This window comes from Primulina eburnea, chromosome 1, assembly GCF_022965805.1.
Source record: "Primulina eburnea isolate SZY01 chromosome 1, ASM2296580v1, whole genome shotgun sequence".
Classification (NCBI taxonomy): domain Eukaryota; kingdom Viridiplantae; phylum Streptophyta; class Magnoliopsida; order Lamiales; family Gesneriaceae; genus Primulina; species Primulina eburnea.
In genome coordinates, this window is record NC_133101.1 from 57552745 (window position 1) to 57575738 (window position 22994).

The 22994-nt window shown below is 34.4% G+C and overlaps 1 protein-coding gene across 4 annotated transcripts; it reads left to right on the top strand.

Moving 5' to 3' along the window:
- Positions 1–4057: 4057 nt before the first annotated feature.
- LOC140833556 (protein CHROMATIN REMODELING 5-like) lies at positions 4058–22964 on the top strand. 4 transcript variants are annotated; one of them, XM_073197891.1, is made up of 31 exons: positions 4058–4511; positions 4954–5634; positions 5760–5827; positions 7877–8314; positions 9296–9523; positions 10604–10687; positions 11124–11183; positions 11295–11398; positions 11588–11639; positions 12284–12347; positions 12579–12672; positions 12766–12853; positions 12933–13067; positions 14140–14331; positions 14426–14493; positions 15219–15312; positions 15441–15565; positions 15656–15719; positions 16008–16220; positions 17471–17713; positions 17803–17913; positions 18035–18121; positions 18261–18440; positions 18674–18754; positions 18840–19073; positions 20200–20355; positions 20443–20620; positions 20791–20972; positions 21327–21668; positions 21744–21837; positions 22088–22964. In XM_073197891.1, the coding sequence occupies exons 2-31, from the start codon at positions 4977–4979 to the stop codon at positions 22483–22485; spliced, it is 5115 nt and encodes a 1704-aa protein (XP_073053992.1). In that variant the 5' UTR covers positions 4058–4511; positions 4954–4976; the 3' UTR covers positions 22486–22964. The 4 variants fall into 4 exon arrangements, with proteins under 4 accessions (XP_073053992.1, XP_073053999.1, XP_073054005.1 ...); XM_073197898.1 differs by having other exon boundaries at positions 9299–9523; XM_073197904.1 differs by having other exon boundaries at positions 5763–5827.
- Positions 22965–22994: the final 30 nt, after the last annotated feature.

The following is a 22994-nucleotide window of genomic DNA, read 5'->3' on the forward strand; positions in this document are numbered from 1 at the left end:
TTTCGAAAGTGGTCCTTCTAAATAAAAATAGTTTGTCGGTTTTTTTATGAATTTATAAATATATATTTCGCAAAATTGAATATGATCATATATTACATCACACGAAATATTTTGTAGTCAAGATTAGAAGGGAATAAAAGTTGAACTGACCCTTTTATTTAATGATACATATGAATAATATTGCAATTCTAATTTTGCAATTCTAAAATTTTCATTTATATGGGATCATTATATAAACCAATGCATTATTTTATATCTAATTTATATATCTTGCTTAAGTATCAAAAAAGATATATGCAACTTATTCTGTAATTTTTTTTGTGAAGTCCGATTTAAGCGAGTGCAAATAGTTACGGTCACAATTAATCAATGATCAACTAAAAAGTTCTGTTTGTCAAATTAAATTTATTGGTTCAGAATCTATAAATTTTGAAATAATATTTCCCAAAATATTCCTACTTTTGAAACCACATCTTCTAAACCAAGAAGAAAAAATTGGATGATGAACGTCTCACAAAGACATGATACATCACTTCCACCAACAGGGCCGGAGCCACCCTTGGGCTAGGGTGGGCTCCGGCCCCACCTAAATTTACAATTTTTTTTTTAGTTTTTCTGTATTTTTTTCTTTATTTTTATGTTTTGTTACCTTTACTTTATTGATGTAAATTTGAATAATTTTTGTTAACTATGCGTAATTTTTTAAAATGATCTTCTGTAAATACCTATAATCAAATTTGACTTTCACTCGTATTTTGCTCAAAAGATTTAAGAACTTAATGTAAGTTGATTTTTAAAATTAGCTTTAAGTCCCAAACATATTTTTAGACTATATTTACAATATCACACAAATATATTAAATTTAGTTAATATGATAATACAATTATGCAGTTACTACATATTTTATTATATCTTTATTTAATTTCTATTAATACTAAAAGTTTTATAGAAATTTTAATTTTTTTAGTATGAACTATTGTATGTTTATCAGAATTGATTTTGAGAAAAATAAAGTAAGGACTTTGAGAAATTATGAAAATTTTTCATGTGAATCATAGTATGTGATATTATATGATTTAGCAGTGATTTGAATTTTGTGTATAATGACTTAAATGATGTATCAAGTTTTTTGTTTTCTATTAATGTCCATATTATTCTTTGATGTTTGTCAATATTCATTATTATTTTTTTACTGTTGGTTTTAAATGATGTGAACTGACTTTGGCTTTTGACCGCAATGATTCTTAAGAGTAAAAAATTTTAAAAATCTTTTTTGGAATTAAAATAAGGCCATACATCAATTCAGTCTATGGGTGAACAAAATATCGATTTCAATCAATATAACTTATCGAGCTCAATTAATTTAAAAAATCAATTTGTTTAATTGGAATTTTGGTTTTAGTTTTTAAAATCTGGTACAGGTCGTTCTTACCAAAAAATGATTCAATCACAGTTGAGCACCACTATCGTTTTAATGTATTTACAGCTACAATAAATTTTCAAGTTGAAGATTTAAATATAGTATGAGACGGAGCCAGCCCCAGGTAATTTTGAATCCTGGCTCCGCCCCTGTCCACCAATATGACATTTGACAATAAACAAAGCAACGTTAGTTTATGAGAATTGGTTTGGAAAGAATATAAGCATGATATGCCAGATGAATGGAAAGTACGTACATGAGAAAACATGGAGTAACATTTCCCGGATGTTTCAAAATGAGTGTTTGTTTCAAAAGCAAAATAAATGAACTAGAAGCACTCAAGCAGATCATCATTTGAGATGAAGTTATTAGTTCTATTTTTTTTAACTGAAGTTCAACAAACTCCAAAATAGATTAGTTTTGTCTATTATACTCAATTTCAAACAATGTTGGAGTAAGATTATAGAAGTTTATGGTCTGATGAGAAAGTTTAGTTAGTGATGAGAGAGCAACCAAAGTGGAATATATGTTTGTTTGCATAATTCAAAGGAGTTTCGATGAAGGCTACTAAGAAACCGAAGAATATTGATGACGATTTATCTCCATCTACTTTATCCACACCATCTGATACACCAAAGACCGATAAAAGGAGATGACGTGTAGGAATTGAGTAAAACCATTAGGCCAATGATAATGAAGGGTTTCAAAAGACCATGTGAGGAGAATGATCGTAATATCCAAGCTTGGTGAATTTACTGAAAAAAAATGCAAGAAGATGAGAGACACAATATTATAAAAAAGAAGATGCAATAATTACTCTAGAAAAAGAGCATTATGCGAAAATTCAACAACCTCTAGAACATAAAAACATAATAAAACAGATGAAATAGGAAAATTTGATAATGGAGAAAGATGTTAACCATCCAAAACTGAGTGACTTTCCACGTCAATATTATATGAAGATGCAAGAGCAAATTATTCGAAGATCCAGTCACTAATTTATTTAGTTTGTAGTTAATTATATATAATTATTTGTATTTTTAAAATCTGGTGTAAGTTTCTAAATTTTAATTTTCTCTAATTTAATTTGTTATAATTACGTGAAATTTTATTTTACAACTGTATGAACGCGAAATGAAGTTACCAACTATGAAACACTTGTCTCTGCAACTTCATCTCATCAACAATTTTTATTTTGGAAGTATTATATTTAGGTAGAAAGAAATTAGAACTCGCAGACTCCATATTCAGTAATAAATTAGAACTATTTATTAAAACCATTAGTATAGTAGTTGGTGTTAAAAAAATTTATAAGATAGAGTATAAAATACATTGAAGGTGAATTAAATCATCGGTAATGTGAATGAACTATTCAGTAAATTCATAAGAGCGTTTAGTCCAAGTATGCATTGCATTAAATTCTCGACTTTATCGTCAAATAATAATAGAAAATTCCTGATGTATATTTTAGATTATACGCATGCTTACATTTTACATGATAAATTACAAAAGTATCATTGAATCCAATTACATCTATTTTATTTTTTTTATTCTTTATTACCCTTGAAAATGAAAAATTGCATCATGAATGTAACATTATCATGTAAAATATTTATGCTAAATTAATGGATGCTCTTCAATGCTATAATTAAGGGAATAAGCTATTTAGTGTACATTGACATTATATTAGAATTTAGAAAGGTCGAGTCAATTTATTTCACAAAATTTAATAATCGAACATCTATAAAATTTTCGTGTTATTTACTTTCTACAAAACTTGTTTTCCGTATTCTAATTTTTCTCAGAATATACTTTTTTAAGAACGTAAAGTTATTAGCAGTACAATGTATCTAAGATTGATTTGATAACAAATTCATTCACATTACACAATAAACATTACACAATAATAACCTATTAATTTTTTCGGTTAACTAATGTGATGTAACCATATTAATTCATAATTATTACATTGCATTTTCTTCTATAAAAAATTTGCAGACCTTTTTCGAGTATAATTTATGATGGGTGATTTTGATTTCATTTTGTTAGAGAAACTTTTTACAAATTATAAAACAATGACGTTTGCAAAAATATCACATACATGATGATCACGAAGAACATTTTTGGATGCATTTGGGCATACGGATTTGAAGCAACGAATTTCAAATCAATTTGATTGTCTGGATGAATTAATTTATGTTCGATGAATTTCAAAACCACTCATTTGTTAATCAATGTCAATTAAATTGTAACTGAGATAGTTTTGACATAATATGATATGTTCTTCCAAATCAAGAGTGGGTCTCATGTGAGACCGTCTACGGTTCCTAATCTGTGAGACAGGTCAATCATACTCATATTCACAATAAAAAATAATACTTTTTATGGATGACCCAAATAAGATACACATCTCAGAAATACGACCCATGAAATCGTCTCATACACCTTTTTTCCCAAAATCAAATCATTTTTCCCGTACAAACATCATTGTGATCCACAACGAAATCGTCCAAATCGGGTAACCGGGCATTTGCTTGAATCAGGGTATTCACGCTTTCATTTCGGAAGAAACTAAAAACGTGTTTTGATTATATTCTTAGCCCGTGTCTCTCTATACAACAAAGGGCAGGGAAAAAAAATGGGCATACCCCAATTTCCTCTCTCTAAAAAAACCAAACAAGTCCTAAAAACATATGCGGAACACGCCCCTTTGTATCTCTCTCTCTCTAAAAAGTTTTTCCCATTCCTCATCCGCACATCATCGAACACAACATCGCCGAATATAATCCAGTTACGTTTGTTCCTAATTAATCGATTTGATATCCTTAATCCGCTACGCAATCGGCTTGCGGATTAGCGCCTTCAATCTGGTCTCGAGGCCCCGTATCATTCGTGAGCAAAAACCCGAGCATCTGTACCGTTTTGAAAACCTCTGTTTCCCGCCGCCGGATGTACAGTTATTACCCGTAATCAGTATCCCGTGCTGCGCACGAGTGTAAGCCGTCGCGCGCCACTGGATTGACCGAAATACCCTTGACCGGATTGCTCCAATTTCCCTCCTTCCTTTTTGTTGCGTGTGTTAACTGTGAAGGTTAGTTTTCCGGGAAGGAATTGAACAGTCAGTTCGTCTGTTTCGACCGAGATGAGTTTCAGTTCGAATTAGGGTTTGCTCCCTCGTAGATTTAGGGTTTTTTTTGCATCGGTTTTGGTCGCGGCCTTTCCCTACGTAGTTTCGGCGGATTCCAAGTGTTAAGTGGCCGATCCATGTGTTTCACCTTGATTTTTTTTTAAAAAATTTGGATGTCAATTACGTGGGCCATTCTTATAATCATTCAAATTCAATTAGCGAACACAACTTTCCTTAAACATTCGAAATAAATCTTCTATTTCGATTCATCAGCATCACCAAATGCTGTCACACTCGCTGTGTATCGTAATTTTGTAGACAAGTTAATAACATTTCCTTGCTTTCAATTAGCTGGTGATATTCTGCTATTCAATTAGCTGGTGATACTCTGCTATTCAATTTTTAGGTACTCTGCCGAAGAAAAAGGCCATGTCATATTTTAGGAACTTTCCAGGTGAAATGACAGAACATATAGAATTGAATGATAAAAACCATTCACAGCAGATGGCAGTTAATAGTAATAGAATACATGAGAATGTAGCCATGAACAACGAGGAAATACCAAAACCTACACCAAGTCACGATAATGGAGAAGATGATGACAAACATTTGAGAGGAAGAGATACACAGTCACCTATGAGGAGAATGGCTGTCGGTGGGAAGTGGGGTTCGAGTTTTTGGAAGGATTGCCAGCCCGCTGCATCACAGTCTGGGGAGGAGTCTAAAAGTGTTGCAGAAGATAAAGGGTCTGATTTGGAGGAATCATCTGATGGTGCAGAAGATAAGATGGAATCTGAAAGCTATGATATGAGACAAAAGAAAGTGACTGGCAAGGGATGTCAAATTGTTCCCGCAGATGAGATGTTGTCTGACGAGTACTATGAGCAGGATGGAGATGACCATAGTGATACACCAAATCATCGCAGAATTATTAACCAATCAAGTGGATTTAGTTTGAGGCTGCCGCCTCGACCTGTTTCTTCGAGTGGTATCATTGGGAAATCAAAATTGTCGAAGGCTAACAGGTATGGTCATGAAGATGCTTTCGAAGATGACGACGACGACGACGACGACGATGACAAAGACGGTAATTGTTTTTTCCGCTCTTGAATATTTTTTTATAATTCTATATTTCTGTAATTATTGTGACCAAATAGCAGTCTTTGGCTTGTAGACATCAGTATCATAATTAATTAGATTTCTTGTGCGCAGGAGATGACCCTGATGATGCTGACTTTGATCCGGATTTTGGAGCCGGTGGCGAGCACTGGGGAACCAAGGTCCTCTATAATACACTGATGTAGCTGATGCCTACTTGCTATAATTGCAATTGTTGTGGCTTAATTGCAGGGCTGAGTGAGTTAATTAAATATATATATATTTCTGGAACTATAGTATGACTTGGTGGCACTCTGTTGGCTGTCATTATAAAGAAAAGTTATATTGGCCTTACCTTGTGATTGTGATATTGTGGCCATTCTTTGTAGATTCTTTTGGCCTTTATGTTACTTTTATCAGTCGCTTTTAAACAAGGTTATTTGCACATCCGAAACATAAAATTATTGTCTGCGAAAGTTGCTCTGGGTCTCTGTATTAAAAGTAGCACTTGTCTCATATAGAGGACCTGAGGTATTAATAATTTTTGAAGCAGGTTACATGAAATATTGATATTTTTTTTAGTTTGAACGCACTGGGCTATGTACTTCTCTTTTCGTTTCCCCTACTGAAATGGTGACCTTGTTGGTGTGAGGAACATTTATGATTCATGGAGAATGTATCGAATAGCTAGGATGGGACTATGGTGCATACTTAGATGCGTGCAAATAGACAACACAACGTAAGAATAAACCTAGGGTTGGTTGGAATTGTTTTTTACTTGTTAAGAGACTCACATCTGAATTTGTAATTTCCTCACCACTTAAAAAGTTATTTGTAGAATGTATAATGGAAGATGATCATTAAATTTGGTTTCTAAGATTGCTGTAGAGTATATACTATTGGTATAATTATAGTATGCTATTGTGGTTTTCAGTTTTCTTATTCTTCTTGTACCAATGCTTTTGTTCTCTACTGATGTGTAATATAGTTTGTTTTGCCTTATATAAGAGCTTAGATGCATGAAGGAAACCTAACGAGTATGGTATGTGGATTAATGGATATGAGGAAATTGATACTTTGTTCACTTAACTATTATGATAGTGGTATATTGTATATGATTTTATCTACTTGTGCTTACTACACATGTATATGTGGGGGTGTACGATTTTAATTTTGTTGGCTCAAGCTCGAACTCGATCGAGTATTAAATTTCAAGCTCGAGCTCGACTCATGAAAATATCGAGTTACTCGAGCTCAAAAAGCTTAGTAACAAAATTTTAGGGTTCAAATTGTTTAGTTACATGGATAAAAATACCTATAAATTATATATCTTTAAAAAAACAATGATATATAGTTACTCGACTATTGCGAGCTATTCTATTAGAAATAATTAAATCATGAACTCGTCTCAAGTGAATAATCGAGCTACTCGAACTTGTCTCGAGCTCGGTCAAATCAAGCTCGAACTTGATTGAATATTAAATTTCAAACTCGAGCTCAACTTATGAAATAGACTTCTTCGAACTCGAAAAGCTCGAAAATGTTATTAACATAATTTTAGGGTTTAAATTGTGTATTATATGGACAAAAATATCGATAAATTATATATCATTTAAAAAACAATAATATATAGTTATTCGAGTAGTTTGCGAGTTATTTGACTCGAAACAATTAAAACTCGAACTCTTCTCGAGTGAAGAATCGAGTACTCGAATTCGACTCAAGCTCGGTCAAATCAAGCTCGAGTCGAGTTTGGACCGAGTCGCTAGACTCGTTTGCACCCTTATATATATGAATCCACATCACAGCATGTTTTCGGGACAATATGAAGAATGGATGCGAATTGCCTTCCGTGTTGAGAAAACATTGTTTAAGTAGATTACACTTCTCATTTTAAGAGTTCACAAATGCCAAGTTTTGTGTCTGTGCGTCAGTATGTGCATCTTTGTTTTCTAAATCATGATTTTGTTTTTTTCTCTTTGAATATAAAATTAGAAGTAATTTTGCTTATTGAGTGGATCTGTTAGTTTTCTGTGTTTTATAGTGACATTGATGGAGCTATGCCACAAGTTCGCTTTTTTTTTTTGTTCTGTTTGGTAATAGCTAATTAATACGTGTTCAATTCTGCAGCATGTTCCTTTGAAAAAAATAATTTCTGTCTAAGTGTGAGGATGTTATCTGTTTTACTAGGTATGATGTGATCTTAGGGACTTTTCTTTTCTTATCTCCAGGATAGAGATGAAGATTGGGATGCTGAAGAATCTGATGAAGAAGATAATGTTAAGGATGATGATTTGGATATCTCTGACGACGATGACATCTACATAAAGAAAAATAGGGCCAAGAATTCAGCGAAGAGTGGCCAAACTTTGAAGTCCACCAGGGAAAGATTGCTTGCACCGTCCGCTCGGCGAAAGACAGGCAGAACTGTTATTGAGGAAGATGAAAAGGAATCTTCTGCCGAGAACTCAGAATATTACAGTGATGGTGGTTTTAGAAGTGCAAGGAGAGATCCTACTGCACGTAGAAAGATTGGAGGTTGGTCTGTTTCGATGAAAACTTCTGTTCGGAACAATGAACCGCGAACTTCAGGTCGTTCAGTGCGGAAAGTATCATATGTTGAGAGTGATGAAAGTGAAGATCTTGATGAAGGGAAAAAAACACATAAGGTGTGTTAATATCTTTGAAATCACAGTTAAACAATAGCACATAAGTTCCTTAAGTGATTGTAATTTATTCTCACTGTTGCATCCATATTTTTTATTTGTTAAAAAGCAATTGCATTATTTTGTGGTTTCAAGTATTTAGAATTTTAGCCCGGCCATCTAAATTTAAAGGCCTTAAGTTGCATTATCAGTTATAGTTAGGCTGATCTAATCTTACCATTTTTTGTGGACATTGACTATTAATTCATACGGTTCATAGATATGTAATTTTGGTTTTTTCCTTTGACACTGTTCCATCAGTAGAAGTAATATAGGCTGTTGTAATTTGGTCACAGTGTGTGGAAATTCTGATGATATTTTCCCCTTCTTCAGAATTTCCTTTCTTTTCACATTATACTGTAGAATCTAAAAAAGGGGGATATGTTTGAGTGAGTCTCATTATACAATGTGTTTTTTTTTCTATTTGGGTATTTCTTTACAATGTTGTTGACATTTACTTAGTTGAATCTGTCTTTTTTTATACATTAGTTTTTATCTTCTGAGTGACTTTTCTTGGCTTGTGGAACATGCTAAGTGAACGGCTTTGCTGTTTATTGTCTTTCCTTCTTAGAGTTGTCTTCCCATCAAAAGAATATCTTCATTTGGCTGTTATTAACGAAATGGACGATTTCTAGATCGTAGCAGATAGATTTGCTACTTTGACAAATATATAATGGTGAAATCAGCCAGCGTTGCATGATTTATTTGATGCACTTCTGTAATGCAATGATCAAATAAATGATGTGGTTAGCAAAAGTAATTTTGTTGTAGTGAGTGGGGTCATCATCTGACTTGTATCTTCATTATTGTTTTGCTTTTTTGTTTGTTTTTTTTTCTCTTCCTTTGTTTTAGATTTGTTAAGATTCATGGATATGTTACTATTTTAGACCTTTATTTCATCAAGTCCTTCATGATGTTGTGTTGATCACTATTATATATTTCAAGAAGGAGGAGATTGAAGAAGATGATGGTGATGCAATTGAGAAGGTATTGTGGCATCAACCAAAGGGTATGGCTGAAGAAGCTTTGAGAAGTAATAAATCAATTGAGCCTGTGGTTTTGAGCTATTTGTTTGACTCAGAGCCAGATTGGAATGAGATCGAGTTTTTAATAAAATGGAAAGGCCAGTCTCATTTACATTGCCAATGGAAACCACTCTCTGAACTACAGAATGTAAGTGTTCTAAAACCAGCTGCTGAAGTAAGACTTACTTAGCAGTAAACTCTGGTAGTGAGAGTTAATGTGAACTGCTGTTTACAAAGCATATTCATAAATTGAAAAACATATTAGGTAATTGCAACCCTTAAACATACACCTTTGGCACCATGCACCGACAACAAATTTGCGCATTGCATTCTGAAAGTGTTTTTTTATCGTAAAATATTAATGCAATTATTTAATTTCTTAAAACTAAATAAACTTATTATAAATCTTATCATATAATTTATTTCTTGATAATATTTGGCTATTTAACTATTGTTGTTATAATGTTGCTGCAATTAATTAGTTTGACTGCTAGACTGTGTTTATTTGAGTAAAGATGAGAGAAATTGTTCAATAGACTTCACAAACAAATAAAATTGAACATTTGATCAACTAGCACACGTTTATAGATGATGTCTTGTATATGCTTTTTTTTTTAATTTCATTATTTTTAGATTGACGTTTTATAAATTTTTGTGTGTTAACAAATATCACTGTAATAGAAAGAGAGGGTAATGAATACAAGGTACATAAAAATATTGAGGGTTACGTAAAGTGAATGGATATATGCAAATTTTTGATTAAATTCAAATGCCTTAGCTGAGATAAATAATTAAATTCAGCTGTAATTTTTATTATTTAATAAAATTATATATTTGATGAAGCATGTATGAGCGCACACAATTTATTAACCTTATAATCAGACAAATAAAAAAATGAAATGGATTAAAATAATTAGTTGAAAACAATGTTATTATACAGTTGCACTCAATTGTTAGAATTAGTGCAAGAATATAGTTTTTATAAATTTTGAGTTATTTTTATTTAGGTTTTAAGACTATATAAATGAACTTATTATTTTCATTTATTTCAAGTATAAGTATTTCGACTATTTATGAAGCACAATTTTTGTTTTATGGGAGTGCAAAGTGCCTGAATCTAATTTTGGGCTGCATTATGCTAATGGTGTGTATTTAGGTGGTGTAATGTTTTCTGGGTCATCTTTCTGTGATGTCCCGAAGGATGCTTAATATTTTTGTGATTTTTCAGCTCAGTGGTTTTAAGAAGGTTTTGAATTACACCAAAAAAGTGATGGATGAAGTCAAGTATCGGAAGATGTTATCTCGTGAGGAGGTAATATGATGATTATCTTTGTGCCAAATTTGAAATTAATTTATAACTCGGTAACACTAAAGCTATGTAAATATTTTCTGGTAAAAAGCTGTCTCTTGTATTTTTGTGGGGGCATGACCTTTGGTGAATGAGCATTTTACATAGAGGATTTAAAATATATTTAGATGGAAAGCTTGTCTGAAGTTGGGAGAATATACTTGATCCTTGCTTTCAATGTGATTATGAATCTAACAATTCTTTGTTGTGATGTTACTAAATATTATGAATATGGATTTTTCTTGTAAGATCACAACAAATTATTTTGACGTGGACTTGAAAATTTTCACTGTTGATGCATGTGCTATCATTTTCCTCTGCCATCATGAAGGCACAGGACATCTACCCTGTGCCAGCTTTCTTGGTTTATTCATTGACTCTCACTGTAATATGTGGCTAGATTGAGGTAAATGATGTGAGCAAGGAAATGGACCTGGACATTATCAAACAAAACAATCAGGTTACTTTTCACCCTTTTATATTTTGGCGTTTTATTCATACACCATGAACTTGTTATTTTGCTTACATTCCTATGACAAGCCTCGTGTTTGGTTTTGAAATTCATAATTAGGTGGAGAGGGTGATTGCTGCCAGGGTCGCCAAAGATGGTTTGGGTAATGTGGTACCAGAATATTTGGTCAAGTGGCACGGACTCTCATATGCTGAAGCTACTTGGTAATTCCCACTTAATTTAAATGTGCCTCCATGTGTTTGACTTCTCGTAGTATGATGAGATCTGTATTAACCTGTGTGAAGTCTATTTTTAAGGTGTGAAATAATATATCATCAGCTATTTTTCATGTTAATTTATGTAGTTGTTCCAAATGAGATCTTGAAGTTCTGCTGCATTGTGTCTTATTGCAGGGAGAAAGATGTTGATATTTCATTTGCCCAGGATGCTATTGATGAATACAAGGTATGACTTCATATGACATTCTCTTGGGAATTGCCTTTTTAATGATCTTTGAAGGACTTATCTAGCCATGCGTCCAATCAATTGTTTGATTGGATCAGTCTATGAAAGGAATAGAGTAGTTCCATTATTTTTTGGCTTTATAATTCTGATTTAGTGTCCCAGAACTGTGATCAGTCTAATCATGGCTATCTTCTTATCAAGTTACTTTTTCTTGTTTTTCTTACCCTGATTCAGTTACATCTATGTGTAGACATATAAATATTTTTTTCTCAAGTTTTATTATGTACTTTGTTTTAATTTGATTCAAGATCTTCTCTGTGTGGTTAGACTGGTCTGCCTTGCCAATTTATATGCCATACATTTAAGTATCAAATATTTCCCTTGAATTTGTTCAACTATTGAATTGATGTCCCGAGTGTGCCATTAGTTTATCAGAGTGGCAACTACAATCACAAGGGCTAAAGAATTTATTCATCTATCTATTTCAGATGTTGTTAGGGATTTCAAGTTTGTAATGACGTGAACCTTGTATTATTTCTATGCTTTTGCTATTGCGGATCACTCATCCGCTCCTTCTGTACTTGAAATTAAATAAAATAATTTTTCTAATAAAAAAAAAGATCATGATCTTTTCATGGAAGCAGGCTCGCGAGGTCGCCATTATGGTGCAAGGGAAGACTGTTGACTTCCAGAGGAAAAAAAGCAAAGGTTTGTTATTACACTTATAAATTCTCAAATTTCTGCAATGATTTGTTGTATGAAACGAATATAGTAGATATGCTATGAGCTTTGTGGCATCATATAGATGAAGAGTGAAGTTTCTCAGAGGACTGAATGTTCCATCTCGTCCTGTTGTTTTCTTGTATTTTATCTTACTTGGTTTATTGTTGTCTACTGTACTTTTATATCATAAAGATAAAGATTGTTCCACTCTCTCAGGAAGTCTTAGGAAGCTTGATGAGCAGCCTGAGTGGTTGAAAGGGGGAAATCTTCGAGATTACCAGCTTGAAGGTTTGAACTTTTTAGTTAACAGGTGCGAACTTGGTTCAAGTTGGATTATTTGCTGCAGCTATCTTATCATGTTTCTCACAAAACTGTGCTGATCAGTTTCTCTTTTGCAGCACAGCTGGAGAAATGATACAAATGTAATATTAGCTGATGAAATGGGGCTTGGAAAAACTGTCCAGTCAGTTTCGATGCTTGGATTTTTGCAGGTACTTAAAACTTATCATGCTAGTAAATTTGAACTTTTTCAAATGTATGTTAGCTATTCTTTCCTGATTGTTTCTGCAGAACTCTCAGCAAATTCCAGGACCATTTCTTGTCGTCGTTCCATTATCTACATTATCGAATTGGGCAAAAGAATTTAAAAAGTGGTTGCCAGAAATGAATGTTATTATTTATGTTGGAACTCGTGCTAGCCGTGAGGTTGGGAAGTTCTGTCTCTTCAAGATATATTTTATACTCGCTATGGAGTGCATTTCAATGCTTATACAATAATATGTTGATGCTGTTGCATGGTTGATTCTGATTTATTTATATTGTTTTTTGTATTCATGCATGCTTGTGATTATTGGTGCTTTTGAGGTTCCTTTATATTTATGTTTCTAGATTTGTTATTGTTTTTAATTGATTATACTCTTCATGTGAAGGGATAATGTATCGGATTCTCGAGGAATGACATGCTTTGCTTACATCCTCATGATTTTCTTTGACTTTGATTAGAATGTGGATCCCGTTCTGTTTTGATGGGGAATCTTAACCATTTTTTGAATTTAGTTCTATCTTTATGTTTCTTGTTCTGCAACTTTTAACTTTTAAATTTTTCATTACTGGTTTACGAACACATTCTTTCCAAATGTGTGTTGATTTGGTAGCTTCCGCAGTAGTTCATTGAAGATGTTTCTAATGTCTCTCTCGGGACTCCAATTTCATGATCAAATCATATATTGGTTCGAATCTGTAAAGGGATATTCTTGATGAACTGCAGATTACCATTTCCCGCTTCTGGAAGTCATTACTCGATAACACTATTATTGCCATCTTCATCTCCAATTTACCTATATTTCATTTTAACTAGTTGAAAATTAAAATTATTTAAGTGATTAAAATATGGGTTGACTATGAGGAGGTAAGTTTTGAACCAACTGTTTTGTGGATGCTAATCTGACCTGCTGCACTTTGCTTGAACAGCAAGGTCAATTCTCATTGTCCCCTAAAATGTCAGATTGATCTGCATCAGTTCTGTTTTTTGGTATTTTTTCCGGAAAAAAATTGCACGTCGGCATTTTCTTTAACATGTCTTAGGATAATTCTCATAAAAACAAAGTCTGTAAGTATGTAATTAAACTTGTGTTTTGACCTGCATTACTAGGGCAAATGGGATAGGGAATCAGTGATCTGGTCTGAAGCTTCAAAGAAGTCCGATTAGATTATTCTGTGAAATTATCCTTAAAAAAAGTTAATTTTGTCTTTTCTAATGGTCTTCGTGCAATTGCAGGTGTGTCAGCAATATGAATTTTACAATGATAAAAAAACAGGCAGAGTCACACAATTTGATACCTTGTTAACTACATATGAGGTTTTATTGAAAGATAAAGTCGTCCTCTCAAAAATCAAGTGGAACTATCTTATGGTTGATGAAGCCCATAGGCTAAAGAACAGCGAAGCTTCATTGTATACTTCACTATCAGTATGACAAATTTAATGATCAAAGTTACTGCTTTGGCTTTCATATTGTACCTTTAAATAGTGTGTTTAACAACGGTCTTTGATTTTTTTCACAGGAATTCAGCACGAAGAACAAGTTGCTAATCACTGGCACCCCGTTGCAAAACAGTGTAGAAGAGCTGTGGTAATTAGTTCATATTAATAAATAACTATGATAATCATGCCTCGGTGTGCATTAAATTGATTCTCTCCTGAAGTGGTATTTCTCTCAATAAATGGGTCTTTGTTGGTACAGAAGCTCACCTCTTATACTATACCCTCCAATTTTCTGTCTTCCCTGACATTTAATTTGGCGCGTTCCCTATTCAAAGAACTGTCCTAGAAAAAACATGTCCTTGAAAAAAAAACTTTTTAGAAGGTTGGGCAGATTTTTTTGAGAAAGTAGTGGTAATTTTTTTCATTTATTTTTATCTATATTTTAGTGTATGCAAGGTTCTAAAATTCGCTAGCGCCAGACCAACACTTAGCAGCTAGGCCGCCTAGGCGCCACTAGACGGATTTCACGGTATCAACATAATTAGATGAAGTTTGGTTTGTGTTAGGGCAATTCAACAAATCATATTTTTTGTTGGACTTTGGTACAGGGTCTATAAAAAAAATAACTTTTCATTTTTTAATTGAACTTTTAATTTAAATTAAAAGCCCAAAGGCTTTTCAAAAATAAAATAAAAATTAATTGGTTTTTGGCCGTCGAGCCGTCTAAATGGCGACTAGCGCCTATGCCGATTTTTGGAACATTGTTGTATGGTGCTTGTTGAATGCTACATTGTGCCAGTTATGTTTTAATGACACTATTTTTGTTATGCGACACTAAAATCTACGACTACATGTTTAATGTAAAAATGTCAGGGCTTTGCTTCACTTTCTTGATCCTGATAAGTTTAAGGTGAAGGACGACTTTGTGCAGAAGTACAAGAATCTTAGTTCTTTTAATGATATGGAGGTAAGAGATTTTCTTGTTTCTCCCTTTGTCGTCTTTTTTGGTTCCTACTTGTCTACTTTTTTTTTGCATTTTGGTTTGTCACTGTGTGTATTGCCATTATGTGGTTGTATTCTTTTCACTCTATATAGCTTGCTAATCTTCACATGGAATTGAGACCCCACATTCTTAGAAGAGTTATAAAAGACGTAGAGAAGTCTTTGCCTCCAAAGATTGAACGCATACTTAGAGTTGAGATGTCCCCACTGCAGAAACAGTACGCCTCTTTTGAACCACAATTTTTGTTTCTTGAAAGATTACCATGACAACATCGTTACTTTCTATTGCCAATGGTTTTTTTTATAAGGTACTACAAATGGATTTTGGAACGCAACTTCCATGATTTGAATAAAGGGGTCCGAGGGAATCAGGTTAGTGTTCATAAAGTTTCCTTGAATTGTTAGGAGAATTGTTGATTTGAAGCACTTTGTTCTATTTTTATTACTTTTTTGTCTGGTTATATTTTTATACCAGTACGTTGCTACCATAACCCAAGACTCCTCACTTCGAATGAATCTCGACAGGAATTGGGAAAATAATTGATTGTCTCTTCAATGAAAAGATATCATTAATTGGATCGTGTCAATATATGTTTGTTGGTTTTCTTCTATGTGAAGGCTGCTATGACAAGAAGTATACTGATCCCCAAAGTCATGCAGGTTTCGCTTTTAAATGTTGTGGTGGAGCTGAAGAAATGCTGCAATCATCCATTTTTGTTTGAAAGTGCCGACCATGGTTATGGTGGCGATGCAAATTTTCTTGGTAGCTCGAAACTGGAACGAATAATTCTAAGCAGTGGGAAGCTCGTCCTGCTTGATAAGCTGCTCAACAGGTTGCATGAGACAGGTCACCGTGTTTTGATATTTTCTCAGGTATGTGGAATTTTGTTATGTCAAACTAATCCATTGACACAAATAGTTTATGTATCTCGCTGCTGCTATCAGTAAATATAATACTGTTTTTTTCTTTGCAATATTTTTCCTGTATTACTTGTGTTTATTTTGGAACATAAAACGAACTGTGCGGTGGCTGAAACTGAAGACATGCTTAAAATAACTTTTTTATCTAAAAATCTTTTCGAGCTTCGTCGTGTCATGTCATTTATGATGGAAAGCCTGTACCTGATTTGTCTTATCCTCACCTTATTTTTAAGCAGTTACAGCCTGCACAAACACAGTTACATCCCCATATAAATCACCCAAAATTGGATGCAACTTGTTGCCATATGTTTAAGTATTTCTGTTTTATTTTTTTAGTACTTTTATTTTTGAGACCCTCATTGAGAATAAGTATAAATTCACCAGTAGGCGCTGTAGGATTGTGAAAATGGTGTTGCTTTTTATACAGCGAATTGATTTCAAAATCGTGTCTGACCAAGTCAACAGCTGATATTCTCTGTGTGAAATGCTTAGAACTGCATTGTGAAAGTTCACTTGTGAGGATAAATGAATTTTGTTTCCTTGGTCTCATGGGACACTTTCTCTTGGCCCTCCTCTTTATCCAGTTATACCTTCCACACGATCATTTCAGGTGATGTAGCCTTAGTGCTCAAGTGGGTGAACTTTTGATTGAGTGGGACATTTTGGTGTTGCTTTTTATACAGCGAATTGATTTCAAAATCGTGTCTGACCAAGTCAACAGCTGATATTCTCTGTGTGAAATGCTTAGAACTGCATTGTGAAAGTTCACTTGTGAGGATAAATGAATTTTGTTTCCTTGGTCTCATGGGACACTTTCTCTTGGCCCTCCTCTTTATCCAGTTATACCTTCCACACGATCATTTCAGGTGATGTAGCCTTAGTGCTCAAGTGGGTGAACTTTTGATTGAGTGGGACATTTTGGTTAGTCTGACAGAGGATCGAGTCGATGTTCTCCAGCACTTACAATCATGTTCACAATTTTTCCGATTCCCATAGCCTTCCTCTATGGGGCGTGAGTGTTTTGTTGTGTAATTATAAAGATTGAGGTGCAGTTATGTGAATGTTTAGTTTCATTCTTGTCTACAACTTGCTGGAGTTCCTTCCAGTGACTGTCATGGCTTTGACGGTTAACTACGTAGCTTGGACTTTCAAAAATCATGCCTCGGTAGAATAAAATTGACTAATGTTTTTTTTTTTCACAGATGGTAAGGATGTTGGATTTACTGTCTGAATATTTATCAATCAAAGGATTCCAATTTCAAAGACTTGATGGTAGTACAAAGGCCGAGTTGCGTCAGCAGGCGATGGATCATTTTAATGCTCCTGGGAGTGAGGATTTCTGTTTTCTTCTTTCCACACGTGCTGGTGGATTGGGTATTAATCTTGCGACTGCTGACACCGTCATTATTTTTGATTCTGATTGGAATCCACAAAATGATTTGCAGGTTTGTGAAAGTTTATTGCACTCCTGCTCTATATATTCTATGAGTTGTTTGTTTGCAATAATATTTTAGTTTCGGTTTGGTTAATTAAGGCCATGAGCCGAGCTCATAGAATTGGGCAACAAGAAGTGGTGAACATTTACCGATTTGTTACAAGCAAGAGTGTTGAGGAAGATATCTTGGAGAGGGCGAAGAAAAAGATGGTAAGCTTTATGTGGAAGTTTTTACTCTGGATGTTATACTTATTTGTCTTGGTCACTTTTACTTGTGCATAATGTGGATTTTACATCTTTGCTAGACTTCTAATTTTTTTTTTTTTTTTAGGTTTTGGACCACCTAGTTATTCAAAAACTGAATGCTGAAGGTAGACTGGAGAAAAAAGAGTCGAAGAAAGGGAGTTCATTTGATAAAGTACGTTTGTGAACTGAACCACTCGCATTGATTTTTCTATTGTTGTAATCATGTGTGCGTTGTGATTTTCCCGTACTGCTTTTTATGGAGTATATTTGATCTGTGTCTGTGGGTTCCTATCTTGCTATTTGTCGTGTAGAGTGAGCTTTCTGCAATTCTGAGGTTCGGGGCCGAGGAACTTTTTAAGGAAGACAAAAATGATGAAGAAAGCAAGAAAAAACTTTTGAGTATGGATATTGATGAGATTCTTGAAAGAGCGGAGAAGGTTGAAGACAAAGCAGCTGAAGGAGAAGGGAACGAACTGTTGAGTGCTTTTAAGGCAAGTTTATTTTAACTCTTTTTTTGAGCAGTTGATTATTGCACATTCCTTTAATAGTATTTTATGACAGCCATTACTTTTTCACTGAAATCAGGAGAGAGTCTCAATCTTCTTGATTGATCTGCCTTGCTTTACTTCCAATAATCAAAGTCTTATCTTCTGATATATGCAAAATTTGATTTTATCTTTGAATTTTTCTCTCATTTACTGTGTTTTCTAATCACCTTATGTAGGTGGCCAATTTCAGTAGTGCTGAAGATGATGGGACATTTTGGAGCCGCATGATAAAGCCTGAAGCTATCTCGCAAGCTGAAGTATGCAAGTCACTCTGATGCATGCATATTGATTATTTTAACTATTTCGAATGATGGGTTTTTTGGTGTTCTATCTATCTTCTAGGATGCTTTAGCTCCACGAGCAGCTCGAAATATTAAAAGCTATGCAGAGGCTATACCACCTGAAAGGATTAACAAACGGAAGAAGAAGGGTGTGGAGCCCCAGGATAGACTTTCAAAACGTCGGCGAGCTGATTCTGGTTATTCTCTTCCTGTGCTTGAGGGTGCTACTGCTCAAGTAAGAGGATGGTCTCATGGAAACTTACCCAAGAGAGATGCAACCCGGTTTTTCCGAGCGGTAAAGCTGATGTCATTTGGTAGTCTAGACATGGCTTTATACATAAAGACACTTGTGTGGGTAAAAAAAAATAAGAATGATAATTTTGTTTCCTATACTTTTCCAGGGTCAATCCTGTTCCTTACTCTTGTTCTTTTATATATTTACAATTACAATTACAATTACAATTTAAAATGAGGAAACCCTTTACATCCCCCCTCTTTTTTGATAGGTAAATAATATTCACTTATAAAAAATATTTAGAAATACACTGAGCATATAACCCAGTGATTACAGTCAAATCATTTACACCCCCTTCTCCTTTTAAGTACCTGGTTTCTTTTGCTATTAATTGCATGAGTGAGAAATGACTCATTTCTTTGCGGATTCAATCATCATTTTCTTGTCCTCGTGACATTTGAATATTGAGACTCATTATGAACGAGGCAAGGAGAGACCAATTTCTTTATTTTGGCACTATTAAACTTGTAATCTATGCTGAAAACATTAGATATTGTGCTTGTTAACTAGATCCCTAGTTCACCTACTTACCCATCATGTTTTTTTGGTTCTATATGCATTTGTTTGAGATGTGTTTGTCTTGTTAATCTCCTGTGTTATGCGAGTTTACTGCCCAAGTACTTGCACGCTGGCATAAGTGTGAGGTTTTTCAATTGATTCATTCTTTTCTCGAGGTAGATTATATGTCAAGCCTGTCAATTTCATTGAATCCTGTAGAATTCAGGAGTTATGTATGCCAAGCTTGATAGAATCAGTTCTCTGGTAGTTTTAACTATTATTGAGCATCAAGGGTTGGTAAGAAGAATTTTTTGTATTTTGAACTTGGGAAGTTATTATACTCGTCGTTTTCTAAAATCAAGAGATAAGATAAATTGAAATAGTAAGTAAATTTTGTTGGAGGATTGTTGGAAGTATGTCAGTTGTTTTAAGTATTTAAAAAATTTAATCAAATATTTAGGCTTTTGAATATTTCTGTCAGATAAAAACTAATGAGATGCTATTAGTGTTTTTCTTCTTTTTGAGTGGAAAAGTATTTCAAATCTCTCCCTTCCGAATCATCTTTTCCTTAGTCTTTTGTTACTTTTGTCAATTGCATAACCTATCTCTTACCAATGGCTTCAATCAGGTTAAGAAATTTGGAGATGATAGCCAAATCGGATTGATCGCGTTAGAAGTTGGTGGAGTAGTTGAAGCTGCTCCAATGGAGGCACAAATTGAGCTTTATGATGCTTTGATTGATGGATGTAGAGAAGCAGTTAAAGGAGAGACACTTGATCCAAAGGTTTGTGCCTTGTCACTTATCTGCTGTTTCGCAGGTTTTATCAGTACTCCCCTAATGGAGCTGAAACTTGTATCACTATATCCTTAGGGGCCTCTATTGGATTTTTTTGGCGTGCCTGTAAAAGCTGATGAAATTTTATGCCGTGTTGAAGAACTTCAACTTCTTGCCAAGAGAATTAGCCGCTATGTCGATCCTATTTCTCAATTCAGAGCACTTGCATATCTCAAACCTGCCACATGGTCTAAAGGCTGTGGCTGGAATCAGAGTGAGTGAATATTTCTTTGCTGTTTTGGCTAGTTTATTTATTCCTTTATAACGTAGCTTAATTTTATTATTTACCGTTTGGGAAGGGTTTGGTTGTTTTATTTTGCTTATGGAGAAATGTTGTTCCAGATGTTAAATGGTTTTGTAACTTTTCCCTATTTGTATTGTTAGAGGACGATGCAAGGTTGCTACTTGGTATTCACTATCATGGATTTGGCAATTGGGAAAAGGTTAGATTAGATGAAACACTTGGCCTTACTAAGAAGATTGCTCCTGTTGAACTTCAACATCATGAGACTTTCTTACCTCGAGCTCCCCAACTGAAAGAACGAGCAGCACAACTTCTGGAAATGGTAGGTTGAATATTTTCAATAACCATAAGTCCCCATGTCTCAAGATAATTTTTGAATTTCTGTTGTTTTGTTCTTGCTGCGATTTTATCGAATCGAAAGCTCATCACTGCAGAAATAATTTCCCAGCCTAAGTTTTCATTTAGAACCTGCAATTAAATTCTGTAAATATGTTGATTTGCCTTCTTGGCTCACATCTCAAGGAAAATTTTCTCTACCTATAGAGTACTGTAGCACATTAGCTATTATGGGATTGGGGAGGATCATTTGGGGTGCTATTTTGCGTTTTATTATCTATCATCACTCCAATTTGTTTGGCTATCGATTTATTTATTGCTTTGCATAATCCGCTTTCAGGAAGTTGCAGCTGTTGGTGGGAAGAATTCTAATGCAAAAGTGGGCCGTAAAAATGCTAAAAAACAGAAAGAAACAATTCCCTTGTCGCATGGAAAAGGCAGACTAGGGAAATCTGATTCTCCCGGGAATGTTCGAACCAACAAAAGTAGAGCTTTGAAATCCCAGAAGATTGAGACATTAGTGAAAGAGGAAGGTGAAATGTCTGATAATGAAGAAGTTTATGAGCAATTTAAGGAAGTAAAGTGGATGGAATGGTGTGCGGATGTCCTGATAGAGGAAGGGAAGACTTTGAGAGGTCTCCAAAAACTTCAGTCTATTAGTGCAACCCTACCCAAAGAGAAGGTTTGCTAATCACAAGCTTTTACATATCTTTTATTGCTATAAATTTATTGGTAATTTTGAACTTTGTGTGATTAGGTGCTTTCCAAAATTAGGAATTACTTGCAGCTTCTTGGTCGGAGGATTGACCAGATTGTTTCAGACTATGAGCAGGGGCCTTATAAGCAAGAAAGTAGGTCTTCGTATCTATATATCCTTCCTTTTTTATGCTGTGCTCATCCATTGCTCGCTCTGAGTCATGGATGTGTACTTGCATTCAGAGGTTGGGGAAGGGGAGAGGGGGCCTAAACGTGGGATCAGGAAGGAATTGTTTTAGGAAGGGTAAAAATAGGTGGTAATGAAATAATGGATGGATAGATGTCCTATGGTTTACTTCTGTACTTCCGGACAGAAACATTAAACAGATATATTTCCTTTTGCAGGGATGACCACACGGTTATGGAATTATGTATCTACGTTTTCAAATATGTCCGGTGAGAAACTTCAACAAATTTATTCCAAACTTAAACAGGAGCAACATGTTACTGGAGTGGGACCATTTCACATCAACGGTCAAGCTGCAGCATTTATGCAGAGGGATCTTGACGTGGGTAAATTTGAGGCTTGGAAACGGAGAAAAAGAGCTGAGACAGATGCTTCTCATATTCAGAATCCATATCAAAGATCCACAGGTAATGGGACGCGATTACCTGATCCAAACTCTTCTGGGATTTTGGGACCCCCGCCATCTGATGGCAGACAATTTAGTATTGGACGGCCTTATAGAATGCAGCCGGCTGGCTTTCCTTCAAGGCAAGGTTTCTCATCTGGTACCAAATAAATGTGACAGGACATTTGTGAATGCTAGAGGACTCAATTGTAGAGCAAGGCCAACTCATTATTTCCAATGGCTTTATCTGGTCTGGAGGTCGTTGCTGTCTGATTTTGTTACCATTGAGAAGACCTATTTTTTAGAATCTTCTCCGAGCTTAGTTGGATCTCTTCATTGAAGATACTTAGAAATACTAGACAGCACCGGTTTGGGCAAGTGAAAGCAAAACAGTCGTGTACATCACCTAATGTTGTGAGGATGGCATGAGAAAGCAACATTCCTCGAAGATGGAAATCTTCTATTAAAATAACTTTACTTCTGTTTTTTTTTCCATATATGAACGAGGATACTAATTTTTTTCACATATATAGCGCATAGTCTAAAGGACACGTAAACTATTCGCGATACATCGTACAAGGACATTTTGTACTCGTGACACTTTATTAAGTGTAAATCATAGTTTTGGTCGTTTACTAAATTCTTATCAATACTAGTTTTAAAATTACATATTTAGTTTC

Bases quoted from the DNA above. Each gene is read 5' to 3' on its own strand.
- LOC140833556 (XM_073197891.1), top strand. From the start codon at position 4,977: ATGTCATATTTTAGGAACTTTCCAGGTGAAATGACAGAACATATAGAA. The intron at 11,184-11,294 runs GTTACTTTTCAC...ATTCATAATTAG, and splicing joins TTATCAAACAAAACAATCAG to GTGGAGAGGGTGATTGCTGC. The intron at 14,332-14,425 runs GTATGACAAATT...TTTTTTTCACAG, and splicing joins CATTGTATACTTCACTATCA to GAATTCAGCACGAAGAACAA.